Source organism: Ziziphus jujuba, chromosome 4, assembly GCF_031755915.1.
Source record: "Ziziphus jujuba cultivar Dongzao chromosome 4, ASM3175591v1".
NCBI classification, from domain to species: domain Eukaryota; kingdom Viridiplantae; phylum Streptophyta; class Magnoliopsida; order Rosales; family Rhamnaceae; genus Ziziphus; species Ziziphus jujuba.
The window spans coordinates 29,361,929-29,375,696 of record NC_083382.1 but is presented as its reverse complement, the minus strand read 5'-3'; the positions used below and the strand labels follow the sequence as shown (position 1 = coordinate 29,375,696).

The 13,768-nt window shown below is 33.5% G+C and overlaps 1 protein-coding gene, 1 long non-coding RNA gene and 1 pseudogene across 2 annotated transcripts; 1 reads left to right on the top strand and 2 right to left on the bottom strand.

Moving 5' to 3' along the window:
- Positions 1-7,995: 7,995 nt before the first annotated feature.
- LOC107415910 (UDP-glycosyltransferase 83A1-like) lies at positions 7,996-10,470 on the bottom strand (annotated as a pseudogene).
- LOC132803360 (uncharacterized) lies at positions 9,007-12,907 on the top strand. Its single transcript, XR_009638540.1, has 5 exons — positions 9,007-9,147; positions 9,869-10,427; positions 11,994-12,138; positions 12,242-12,441; positions 12,569-12,907. It is a non-coding gene; the product is annotated as an uncharacterized LOC132803360 (long non-coding RNA).
- LOC107415913 (UDP-glycosyltransferase 83A1) lies at positions 10,427-13,755 on the bottom strand. The gene is made up of 2 exons (XM_016024324.4): positions 12,902-13,755; positions 10,427-12,651 (listed from the first exon to the last, which is right to left on the bottom strand). Exons 1-2 carry the CDS (start codon positions 13,380-13,382, stop codon positions 11,777-11,779), a joined length of 1,356 nt encoding a protein of 451 aa, XP_015879810.3. The 5' UTR covers positions 13,383-13,755; the 3' UTR covers positions 10,427-11,776.
- Positions 13,756-13,768: the final 13 nt, after the last annotated feature.

Below are 13,768 nucleotides of genomic sequence, written 5' to 3'. Positions count from 1 at the left end.
ATATATATGAATATGTATATGTATATATAAGAATATGTATATGTATTTATATGAATTTGTTTTAAATAAAATGCACTTTATTTTTTTAAAAGTGAAGTCCATCCTTTAGAGTTATTGGATTTTATTAAATAATAATGCTATAGTTATCAAAATGTTTATCAAATAAATAATTTATTAAATTATATATATTAAAATATTATTAATTGATATATTCGTATAACATAAATATAAAAACTAAATTTTTAAATAGATAAATAAATTTCATAAAAAATAAATTAAATGTCAGCATATTATTTGATAATAAATTTAATAAATATTTTGATAACTCTAAAATAATTTGTCTATAAAATTATAATTTTTAAACTAATTAGAAAAAATATAACAGTGTTTACTTAGAAAAACATAATAGTTATGATAGAGGGATCTTATCATTGAAAATTAAGTTTACCTTATTAAAGCTAAGCTATAGCCTCAAAACCAACCACCCCAAAAACCCAAAAAAAAAAAAAAAAAAATTGTATAAAGGACCAAATTAAGGTGCATTGTGTGGACCGTCATCATATTAAATTCTGCTTGTATATTTTTTTTTTTGTTCCTTTTTTTGACAAAAAAAAAAATTCCTTCTTTTTTTTTTTTCCTTTAAATATTTGTTGTTAATTTCACCCCTAACTAGCATAGCTAGGTTTTTATAACCCTAGATACTAGATAGTTTGTTAATCATTAATTAATATATACGTAGAATCATCATTTTTGCATATACTTGTTTCATATTATGGCTTGTAAATATTCCAAAATATTGTTGATGACTTTAAATTAGGTAAAACATGGAATTGGAATTAAAAATTTAGAAATTGGTGGTGGTATCTGGATTCATATCATAAGAAATTTAGAAAAAAAAAATTTTATTTGTTTGTCTGTTTGTGGGTGTCTTCGTCTTAGACCAACAACTTCCTCCACATTTTTCAGATAAAAATAGAACTACTGCCTCCAGATGTAAAATCTGTACTAGTGTGAAAGATTCAATTCATGGACTCGGCCTCTCGAAAAAGTTTTTTATGTCTTACACGACCATACTTTTTTCTATTTAATTTGTGGTACGTGGAATAGGTTCAATTTTATTTATTTATTTATTTTCATTTAGATTTCAGTATTAAATAAACTAGGTGTCAAACACTAGATAGAAAAATGATTCCATCTGCCTTTTTACCTAACCATTCATGGACAGGTTATTCTTGTGGAGGCAATCTTTCGATGCAGAAAGTTGCCCCTCAAAAAATTGTCTCCGTCTACAATAAAATTAGCGACATCACCTAATAGAATAAAGTTATACATACATACATATATATATATATATATATATCAAATAGTTTGGTCAAATTTCGACCAACACGTTCCATCTTAAAGTGAAAATCAATATTCTTCTAACGGCAGGGAATATATATATATATATATATATATATGCATGTATGATCGAACTACGACTTCATATCAATTCTTTTACACCCATATGTATCCGATTGAATTCAGTGCAACTAATAGGTAATAATCATTTGGTTTCGGAATAATTCTTGTCTGATAGCCCCACATTTTTCTGATTTATGCAGAAAAAAATTACAACTTGTGTTTGGTCTTTTAGGTGTTCATTTCATTGAGCCTTGGACTCCGGTTCTGCAAACTTCCAAATGTCCAGTATACATACATATATATATATATATATATGAAATTAAACGTACACATGATAAACGATCTTCTTTGTTAATCAAAATCAAATTTCGAATGAAACAGACGGTTAAAAGTGTCGGTATGCAAAAATATATATTACAATGAGTCATAGCACTTACTGAAGCTCTGATCAATATTCAACGACGCCGAAATGGAGAAGATAAATGAAAGTGGAGAGAGAGAGAGAGAGGAGAGAAACAAAAAAGGGAAAAGTAGGTGATGGAAGGGACCTATAGGCAAAGTTGCTGTTGAAGTTAGACAAAACAAGTGGGTCATGGGAATTGCAAATTGTTGATTATTTGGCAGCGTGTTTGTGTGCGCCGACCGAAAAACAAAAGGAATAAAGCGTTTCAAAAACATCCACATGACTCCATGAACTAACAAATAGACACTGCTGACGAACCCTATAAAAGATGTTACATCACGTCTCTCTCTCTCTCTCTCTCTCTCTCTCTCCCTCTTTCTGAATTATTTAGTTTCGATTCCATCAATGGCCGCCTTTCATCATCATCATCCCCTGTTTCAACTGCACCAGAGATCAGGATAATATATATATACACACAAAACATATACAGCGAGAAACACAGAACGTTATATAATTTCAGGCCCAAATGCACTTTACACATTAATGTTTTAACGACAAATTTTCTCTCAGTTTTGGATTCTACAAGGAAGAGGTAAAAAAATATTTTATATATATATATATATATAGTCTTCCATTGTTTTTCGAAAGGATGTTTTGGGCAGCGAATCAATAACGCAAGCCATGCACGTGCATATTCTATTTTTTTAACAGTAAAAGACATGTCAACTGGGGATTATGTTTTTAATCAATACCATATTATGCCTAAGAAAAGGATAATTAGTGAAAAAACTATTGCTTTTCATCATTCCTATAGTTTCACCTGCTGAGAGAGAGAGAGAGAGAGAGAATTTCTGTTTGGGGTAAAATTTTAATGTTTATTATTGTTAAAATAGTTTTGAATAATATATTAGTTTGATTTGATAGGTGTGTTAAATTAAGGAAACAATTTATATCGGTTACAAAAGTGAACTAACTCTTCGGTCAGATTAGATTAGTGAAAAAGTTCCTAGCATAGATACTAGAGAGTAGCATTTGCAAAAAGGAATGCGTCTGAAACTGACTATAAGTCTCCCAATTGAAGAATTTTTCCATAAAATTATCCTTGCTTTGCCATTTTAGCTTACCAAACTGTCACTCATCCAGCTAACCTGACTAACCAATTAAGGAATCAAGTACCATCTTTTAAATTATGAATCTACCTTTTTCTCAATGAGATTCCAAAATAAATAATTTTATTACATTTTTTTTTTTAAAAAAGAAAAATTATGTTGAGCGGAGGAGAGGTGAAAAATAGACAACTTTCCCGCAGAACATTAATTTTAGTCCACAATAATTAAATTAAACCAAAAAAGTATCATTTGGTCTTTTCATTTGAATAATATAAAAATACGTACGTAACAGTAGTTGAACTATGCAAATCTCATAACACATGTCACACATGCCACATTTGAAAAATACAATCTTCAAGATCAAGTTTGTAGACATGTGTATAAAATCAAGAAAATCCAAATTATATGAATAAGTTTATTATTAGATTAGACATTAAATTAATAATTTTTTTGGGGTGTTTTTGTGTGATATTGCAAGGAAGAATGTGGAAAAAGAGGGAAAAAAAAAAAAAAAAAAAGTATGCTGCCACTTGATCAGTACCATGCAGGGAATGTGCAGAACATGTTGTACATTTCATGCCTGCCTCACTGTCTCTCATTTGTCACATGCCCTTCTCTTTCCCCTCTCTCTCTCCCCCAAAACACTACACTCCAAAACTCTTACTGTGCATGTGCTTCCCATGTGCTCTTTCTCTTTCTCTTTCTCTTACACTCTCTCACTCCAACCCCTCCAATGGGGCTTTGCTGGCCCATTTCACCTTCACATGCACCCTTTTGGGAAGCCACTCTCCCCTTGCAACTCTCTCCCAACCTTCCTTTTTTATCTCTTCATTTTACCCTTTTGCCCTTCTCCTTTTCTCACTTATTTTACACACAAACCAAAGCTTTTGTCTTTCCAATTTTTTTTTTTTGTTTTTTTTTATATTTAATTTTTGGTTTTTTGGATCATCCTAAATCATATTTTTTTTATAAATGTCTCTTTTAATACTCTTATGGTTCTCCAAATGTTATTTATTTATTTTTAATTATACCGATTTATTAGAACTTTTGTGTTGTTGTTTGCTTGCTTAGCCACGTAATATGAGAAAGGATTATCCTAATGAACTATCAATTTATTATTAATCTAATCCATTGATGTTTGTCTTTTTGCTTTTCGTTCTTGTATATGACAATACACCTCAGCTTAAGAAACAATCTTTTTTTTTTTTAATTCATATTAAAATTATTTATATTTTAAGTAAGGTATTTTCATCTATTTGACGGATTGAAAATGGAACAAAAGATTTAATCTCTAATCTATATAGACCTTGGCATGGTTGTTTAAAAGTGACAGGTCTGCCAAAAGTTCAAAAACTCATCCAATTAGAGTATTAGGGCTTTCCTATTATTCTTTTTTGAATATATATTAAATCGAAGAAGGATTTTATTTAATCCTAGATTTGATTGAACCATAACTTTATAGTTATTATAGTGATTATTTTCATCTATTGGGTTTAGGTTTAATATTTAATGATGACAAAACTATTAATTTGAAATTTTTTTTATTTTATTTTTTTATTTTTTGGGTTTGAGAATGGGAACATGGTTTGAGGGTATTTTGGGGAACAAAGAAATTGACGGTCCGGGACCTCACATGTGCCATTCCAGATGGGCAGGCTTTCTGGCTCGCAAGTTGAGCCATGTTCCCGCTTTCTCTTTTTAAGTGAGATACGAAATGAGTGCTATCTTACTGTGAAATTACACTAACACCCTTGTTTCCGTAAAAATATCTGAGTTTTCATTGGGCCTCCACCCTACCTATTTTTCCTTCACTGTCCAAGAGGCTAAAAAAAAAAAAAAAAAATAAAATAAAATTAAAGCATTAAACAACTCCTCCCGATTTCCAAAAACCCCCAAAAGACGTTAGGTGTGCATTGACATCCTTAGCAGGATATTTTTATTCAACACTTTAGGACAATTTCAGCAACATATTTGACGAAGAATAGCTAGGTTTCTCATATTTAATTTCATATATATTTATTTATTTGTTTTTGTATAAAATGTAAGTTGTTTAGAGACATTTTTGGAACTCCATGGACATGGATTTGGTATGCTCCTAAGTACAGCACAATAAAATGGACATGGAAAAAAAAAAATAATCCGTTTACATCTACATCATAATAATTATAAGCTTTAAAATAAAAAAACTTGTGTTTCAAAAAGACCAAAAAAAAAAAATAATAATAATAATAATTGCGATTTCGTATAATGTAATTTAAATTAGATTGTCTATTAAATTTTCAAATTTAAAATATTTCATATTAGATTTTTAATTTATAAATTATTATATATTAGTTTAATTTGTAAATCGATTTTTAAATTAATTAAAAAAGTTTAAAATTTAAAAAAATTGATTATTTTTTTTTATTAATCAATCAATCAATCATTTTTTTTCTCATCTTAATTATAAATTGAAAAAAATTAGTCAATTTTTTAAAATTTTTTAACTTTTTAGATATCAATTTGAAAATTAATTAAAAATTAAATTAATGTGAAAAAAATTACAAATTAAAAATCTAAGATAATATATTTTAAATTAAAAAGTGCAATCTAACTTAAAATAAAGTATAAAAGTACAATTAATCTAAAATTTTATATGAAACAAAATTTGTTAAGAAATGCAACAAGCAAGACCCATCCATAAGTATGAATTTTGACGAAGAAAACCATGGAGGAAAAACAATAATAGTAATAATAATTCCCTAATCACGAAGAGCTATATTTGATAGGACAAATGCATGAGTTATGCCTAAAGTGTTGTTATTTTCACTGGTTTTCTTTTCCACGTGATTTGTGTTCATTCTGTTTTCCTTTATCTTTTATTGTCAATAATCCTTTTTTTTTTTTTTTTTTTTTGGATATTTCTTAATCATATAGTTAAAAAAAAAAAAAAAAAATCTAGACCAATAAAAGACACAGCCACACAGGATTGGAGATTAAAAAGGAAAAAAAGAGTTCGAAGATGATGAAGAGCACGCAGAAAAAAAGGAATGGCAATTTCGTAGAAAACGACAATCCAAATGGCAATCTGCGAACCCAACAATACTTAAACCCCGAAGCGCCTCCTCTCTGCACCTTGTAACAATTGTCTTCTTCTTTCTTCTATTTTCTTATTCTTCTTGTTTTTCTCTGGCATATACAAACTCTGCAATGAGCTCAGCCCCAACGAACCACCCCAAGAGCAGCGTGAAAAGCACGAAGAAAATAACCAAATTCAGCCCGAGAAGAAGGCCTCGTTCGCGTCCCTGCAGAGCTCGAAGAAGCTTTAACAATGGAGTGCTGCCCAAGTGTTCTACTTCCAAGGTCTCAGACAAATTGGAAGCCCTCAAGAATCTCATTCCACCCCACGATGGAGAAATAGTAAAACCTGACCAATTGTTTCAACAAACAGCTGATTACATCGTTCTCTTGCGGACCCAGGTCGTGATTTTGCAGAAACTCGTCGACTTTTATGGATCTACTGAGACTGATGAAAATGCTATATCATAGTTTAGTTTTTAATTTTTCTTCATGAGAAAAAAAAAAGAGGTTCTTTTAGTCTCTTTTTTTTTTTGTGTTTTTTTTGGTGTTTGATATTTTGCATGGTCTGTTTGGTTGAATCGAAAGTGGATAAGAAAAAAAAAAAAAAAATACAGAAAGGTTCTGGAACTTTTTCCGTCACTTAGACTTTTAAGTGAATATGATCTATAATTTTTTTGTTCATTTGTTTTGGTATCCTGACTATGTACTTGTCTTGCCCAAGTTTTGTTTAATCTGTTTCTTGGTTTTCCTAAAACTTTTGTGCTAAGTAATTGCAGCTATAGCAAATGAAAGAAATGGAATTTCCAGTCAGTCAAAGTAGTTTAGCATGGGATTTGAATTGACATAAAAGCTTCTCTTTTTCCTTAACTTAAGAACATGCCCTTCAAATCTCTATATAACGATGTTTGGGTATTTTCATATTCTTTTTTTTTTTCTTGGTGAAATGGGTATTTTCACATTCCTATTGAATAATTTAGAACGCAAAAATTTGCAATGCAAAACACACAAAAGTATATATATATATATATATATATATATATTGGGTGGAATCTGACTGTAGTTGGGCATCTCTCCCCTTCTTTTTCTCTCTAACATTTTCTCTAAAACAAACACATGGACAGAGAGACAATGCGGACAGATAAACAAGAGAGAGTTTTTGTAAACAAAAGGGTTTAACTAGGGCAGGGAATTGGAGGCAGAAAGAGACATGTGAGAGAGAGGGAGAGAGAGAATGCGATGGTGGTGGTGGAAAATAGTGATTGCAGAGGAAAAAATAATGGGGAGTGTCTGATATCTCACATAATATCTGAATGAAATTGACAGCAGTGCCCCTTGTCCTTTGTTCTGCGGGGGTGGCATGCAGTGTTTCTGATGATATTGACAATGTTTACTCAGCAGTCAAGAATCCCATGTGCAAAAGCCAATTTTTAAGGCTCTGTGCCCCTTTGGATCAATGTCTCTCTTTCTTGTAATCTTCTTCAAATTCTATTTTTAATCTGACATTTAAAGTAGCATTAGAAACTACAAACAAAAAGTAACAAAACTAGTATTATATGGTAATGCAAGATTGGTTGAGTAGTTGTAAGTTTCTTTTTCCTTTTCTTTTTCAATGACTATTTACAAGGCTTTCCCACTCAATATTTTAACAGCATCCACATAAAAAAAAACTGACCGTCTAAATAAGGGAAAAGTTACAAAAACAAGAAAAAGAAAAAGAAAAAGAAGTGATATCTGTATAAAATCTTATATTGGAGTTGAGGTTTGCACAGAGACAATTATTGGAGAGACAATAGGAGTTTCTTTCCATGTGGTGGCATTTATGTGTGGACGAAGGTGTTGCGGGTAGTTAACAATTCATGTTTCTACGAGGAGCAATGACATAGTCAGTGACACGTCATCCATGTCTTCCATCATCTATACGACAATGAAACTTATGACGTTTATTAGACGACCCAACAAATAGAAGTTACATCTAGAAGGATGTGATAATAAAAGCCAAAACTAAATATGGTCTCCAAAAAACTTGCAAAATTTTCATTGTCGTATTTTCAACAATTCATCCATGCATACCATTTTGTACTAATAAATCTTATCACGTGTGTTACTCTACTATTTTTCTTACAAAAATGTACAAGTAAATATTTTGCGAATTTCCATTTCTTATAATCCTTATTTAATAGAGAGCAGTCCACAGATTTTGTTACGTTTCTTATTTGATTTGAAGTACTTGATCCTTTTTGCTCTTGACAAATTTCAATCTATCTATGATTTTTAACTTTTCAACCACTTAACGAAATGCTCAAAAATCCTGTTAGATTGACATTGTTCAAAGCCTTTTCCTTGAGTTCCAAAGCCTTTGCTTTGAACATTTCATCACCAAGCACTTGGTCCGCTTTATTCTTGATCTCCTCCTTTATGATTGTCCCACTATCATTTCGTTTAAGCCTCAATCCCACCATCCAAACGTCACAAATATAGCTTTCATTCAAGAACTGGTCAGCGAAATATGGCCAGCACAAGAAAATGACCCCATTGTTTAAACCTTCCATGGTAGAGTTCCAACCACAGTGGGTCAAGAAGCAAGCCACAGAAGAATGACCAAGAATCCTTTGCTGTGGTGCCCAACCCACCATTTTTCCCCGTGAGCCTATCCTCTCTGTAAACCCTTCTGGGTAGGTGATTTTTTCCTTGTCAGCCATATCTGGCCTCACAACCCAGAGAAATGGTCTGTTGGAAAGTACAAGGCCTAGAGCTAGTTCTTGGAATTGGGTTTGGTAAAAAACTGTGAAGCTTCCAAATGCAACATAGATGACCGAGTTTGGTGGCTGTTTGTCGAGCCACTTTAGACACGATGTGTCTTCTGCCCAGAAGTTGCCTGACGAATTGCCCAGCCGATTTTTTGCCAAAAGTGGGCCTATGGGTAGGATCTCTGGAGCCAATGTGAAGGCAGCTAACTCAAGGTCTGGGTTGCAAAGAACCCAGTCTGCCATCTTCATTGATTCGTTGTTTCTAACCATGGTTTCGAATATAATTCTCTGCGTGGTCACATCACCAATGCAGGCCCACACCAAGTTTTCTGTTCTCGTGGTTGGCGTGGTTGGTGCCAACTGAATCATTTGGTTTCTCAGTGGAGTTCCTGCCCAAAATAAATGAATATGAAAACGAAAGGAGGTGGATATTTACATGTCTATTGGCACATTAAATATTGTATGTTGTAAAATATACTTATGGGGTTCTCATAAGCAAAAGAAAGCGAAATTTGTTAATTTTACAGTTTTTTGTTGTCAAGTTATCCAACTTGATTTGAAAATTGGGTAGGATATACAGCCAATCTTGTTTAAAATTGCCCCAAAAAAATCTTGTTTAAAATTTCAACTTTTCCCTTTTAGTAACATTTCAAAGGCTATCTTGCTGCAACTAGTTTGTTGGTTGTTTTGGTTTAAAGAAGTTGAGAAATTGCTTTGTATATCATATCAGCATCATCGTCGTCACTATCAAGGTCCAAGTCATCGTTGCTTGTCATTATCAATATTGTAGATATTTCTTCTATAGTTGTCTATTTTATTATATGTGTCTCAGAATTTGTCTTGCGTTGGCAACTTTTTCCTTTCGTTCCTTCCCTGTTTCGTGTTTGTAACGGAAAAACTAAAAATTTGTGTGATGGAGCAGTTAGTATTTTTTAACATGTGATATTTCTTTAGTTTTGACAAATAAAATATTGTTACTAATTGTATCTAAAAGTCAACAGAAAATTTTAGTGCTTGAAGTATTATTGTTTCACTAATTATTTGCAACTTATGTTTCTTTCTTTGGTAAAATCCAAGTGTAATTTCTAAAGAACTTCAATTTATAGTTATATTCCTAACTTAGAAGCCTAAATTTGCCATTGTAGCCAAAAGGATGGTTTTGGTCAACATTTGGAGTGTGTGTTGGACTTGTTAATGGACATATGGAATTGCAGCAGAATTCTCAAAAGTAAATGACAAGAGGATCTCACCATTATCTTGAATGATACCATCATGAATGAGCTTTGGGATGCTGAATACCAAGGCCAACAGTGCAGCTGCTGCAGGCCTAAAGGCAGCTCGGCAGATTTTCATTTTCTCTGCAACATCCAAGGCCCAATCACAGCTCTCATCAGGAATGACACAAACAATTTTGTCACATTTGACTTGGTTGATCTTTTTTTATCAGCTCCTCCAGCTTCCCAGGCATGACACTTAGAATTGCTTCGCATAGCTTTCCCAGATCATTCCTGTTCTCCCAAGCCTCCATGCCATCTGGGATCGAAACCAGATTAATCTGAGTCCCTGTATCACTTGTTTCTCCCATTGCATTCATGACCCGCTTGTGATTATACTCTGTATTCACGAATGTGACTTTGAAGCCATGATTAATTAGGCATTTTTAGAGCTCCATCAAGGGAATCACATGGCCTTGTGCCGGGTAAGGTATGGCTAACATATGTGGATTACCCATATGTTTGACTTCCTCTACTTAAGATTTTGAATGTTTCTGAATGTAGTTTCCCGAATGTAGTTTCTAAACACTAATTTTTACCATGTATATATACTAAGAGATTGGGGGTTTTCTCAAGGAATTCTTGCTAAAAGTGTTGTCTTCATGGTATCTGCTGTTATTTGTGTCTGAGACTTGGGAATCTGAAATCTTGGCTCTTTCTTTTTGGTTTCATTCTTCCTATTTATCATTTTGTTATTGACTTGTGTGCATTTTTGCTATGGGTTTACTTTGTCGTTTTGATACTGATTTTTGCTATGGGTTTACTTTGTCGTTTTGATACTGCTCTCTCGAAAATGGCTTCAATTTTTAGCCGTTTGTTTTTAATTTTTGTTCTCTGTATACTGCTCCTATCCTCAGTTCTTGTGTAAGTATTGAAGATGAACATATACATAGGACTTAGAATTTTTCTTGTGCAATATATATATATATATATTTAGGCAGACTTTATCTGGCTAGTCTGGGTTCGTCTCCATGGACTTTGTTTACACTTCTGGCTGAAAATTATTCATGCTAGGATAATCTCAAGGTATCAATAAATGTACTTTTAAATGTCTGGACAGTAAAGCAAGCCAGGCCCGCTGTTATAAGCGCTAATGGGGAGCATCATCAACTTGTATCTGTATATAATGGTACAAAGTCAACTTTATGCTGTTATAAGTTGGGCAACGCACACTATAGAATCAGTGTTCATGCTGTCAGAAATTTCGTTATCTAAAATTTCTGCTGGAATCAGGAACCGCTTAAAAACATAGAATAAGACTTAGATCTAAAATGCACCTCCTTTGGAAGACCACTTCACTAGTACAAAAACATCCTGTTACCACAACACAAGTTCTATAGGCAGAGTAGCTAACTTGTTCAAAGCAGGTTTTTGATTCAGCATCCTGTTGTCTTAATATTGGTACTTTTAGCATATTGCAGACTTGAAGTCATTTCTCTAGTCTCTAAGAGCTTTTAAAAGAAGCTATGTATGTGGAGGTGATTATGCAGATGATTAGCTGGTCCACATAATTTTATTAATTCTATCTCTTATAAAACGTCACACAAAACTGTTGTTCAAAGAACAGGCAGCCTAAGTACAATAATATCTTCTTTTCAAATTATGTTGACCTTTTAGCAGCACTTCTGATTGGCAGGACATCCTATGATTTTTCCTGGTTGGAGTATTTCTCTTTATCCTTTCCTCTGAAATTAATTTGTTTGCTCATGGAAAAAATAAAAAAGAAATAAAGAAAAAAACACCGGAATAAAACTTGAAGTTGAAACATACAGAATGAATTTAAATCTGACTTATCCATTCAACAAAATTCCTGAAATTTTTGTAAGAGCTACCACCTTCTCTGATACTACTTGCTGCCATTTCCTTGAAGTCTACAGCCCTTGCTTTTATGTCTTCATCATTCAGAAGTTGCTCTAACTTAATTCTTATTTCACTTCGGGTAATGATACCACTTTCATTTTGATCAAACCCCAATCCAATCCTCCAAACATCACAGATGTAGTTTTGATTAAGGAACTGGTCAGCAAAGTAAGGCCAGCACAAGAAAGGAATCCCATTGCTTAATCCTTCCATAGTGGAGTTCCAGCCACAATGGCTCAGGAAGCAGGCAATGGATGGATGAGAGAGAACCTTCTGTTGAGGTGCCCAACTCACAATCAGTCCTCTAGTGGCTACACTGTCATGAAGTCCTTTTGGGTAGGCATCATTGACTTTATCTGTCATATTTTGTCTCACAACCCACAGGAATGGTCTTTTGGAGAGTTCTAAACCCAAGGCCAATTCTCGAAGCTGTGCTGGATCAAAAATTGTGAAACTGCCAAATGCAACATAGACGACCGACTGTGGAGGCTGTTGATCAAGCCATTTCAAACAGATCGAGTCTTCTGGCCTGAAGTTTCCTGCAGAGTCTCGTAGCCTGTTGCTTGCCAGAAGTGGACCTATAGGTAGGACTTTTGGGGCCATTTCGAATGCTGCTGGCTCAAGGTCATAAGTTGAGTTGCAAATTAACCAGTCTGCTAACTTAATAGATTTGTTGTTTCTAACCATGAGACCAAAAATGTTTTTCTGCAGGGTCATGTTGCCAAGGCAGGTCCACACAAAGTTTTCTGTATTCATGGCAGGCATATCAGACAACTGTTTCTTCATTGGAGTTCCTGCAAAGGAAATCTCAGTTGTAACTAAATACCATATTTTATCAGCTGCTACTAATTGTGTTTACAATAAAGCTTTTTCCTATATGAAAGTTATAGTTAGTATATATTGATTATATAAGCTAGATCACTTTCTAAGAGCCAAAGGGATTCAAAAGATACGCATGTTTCATCTGTTTGTACAGTCTCCTTATGTTCTTGTGAAAGAAGCTAACGCAGTATAAGAAAAAGCTAAGTTTGAAAAGGTTCTAACCATCATTGTTAATGACACCCTCATCAATCAGCTTTGGGATGCTAAATCCTTGGACTAACAGAGCAGCAGCTGCAGGACAGAAGGCAGCTCGTTTGATTCCTTTTTGCTCGGCAATTTCCAGAACCCATCCAAGACTCTGATCGGCAAGGACACAAGTAATTTCATCTCCTCCCGGTCCGTTAATCTCTTCAATGAGCTCCTCCACTTTCCCAGGCATGATACGCAAGATTGTTTCAGAAAACTTGCCTGGTTTCTTCCTATCTTCCAAGGACAACCCGTCTGAGATCATTATAAGATGAACTTGGTGGTTGCCTTCGTCACCAATCATCGCCAATGAATTGCTGACTTTCTCATGAATATACTCTGTACTTACAAACGTAATCTTGAAGCCATGCTGGACTAGGCACTGTGAGAGCTCCATTAGCGGGATTACATGTCCTGCTGCAGGATAAGGTATCACCAAAACATGTGGATTTTCCATTTTCTTTGTTTCATTAATCTGCTAGATTATAGTCCCAAGCCCCTGCCACTTCTATGGGGATATTAGGAGAACAGGGTCTATGGGTATGCTCTAAGTGCTGGGATGTTAGGAGAAAAGGGTCTATGGCTATAGGAGAAAAGGGTCTATGGCTATGCTCTAAGTATTGTCTTCATGCTTGTTGGAATATCAATGTTGGATCTACCATTCATATCGTTTTGTCTTGCAGTACTGCCATATTATTTTAGTACATATCATGGCCTTCATATTTGGATTTATAAGTTGACTTTTGTTGTTGTTGTTGTTATTGTTTGCTGACTACTCTAATAACATTATCAATCATTCTCGGTTTTTCTTTCTTTAATTTTATTTTTAATATATAAAATCAA

What these genes read in the sequence shown, in the direction of transcription:
- LOC107415913 (XM_016024324.4), bottom strand. Translation starts at nt 13,382, where the DNA reads ATGGAAAATCCACATGTTTTGGTGATACCTTATCCTGCAGCAGGACAT. An exon ending in GGGTGTCATTAACAATGATG is followed by an intron (nt 12,652 to 12,901) that starts GTTAGAACCTTT and finishes TTTCCTTTGCAG; the next exon opens with GAACTCCAATGAAGAAACAG.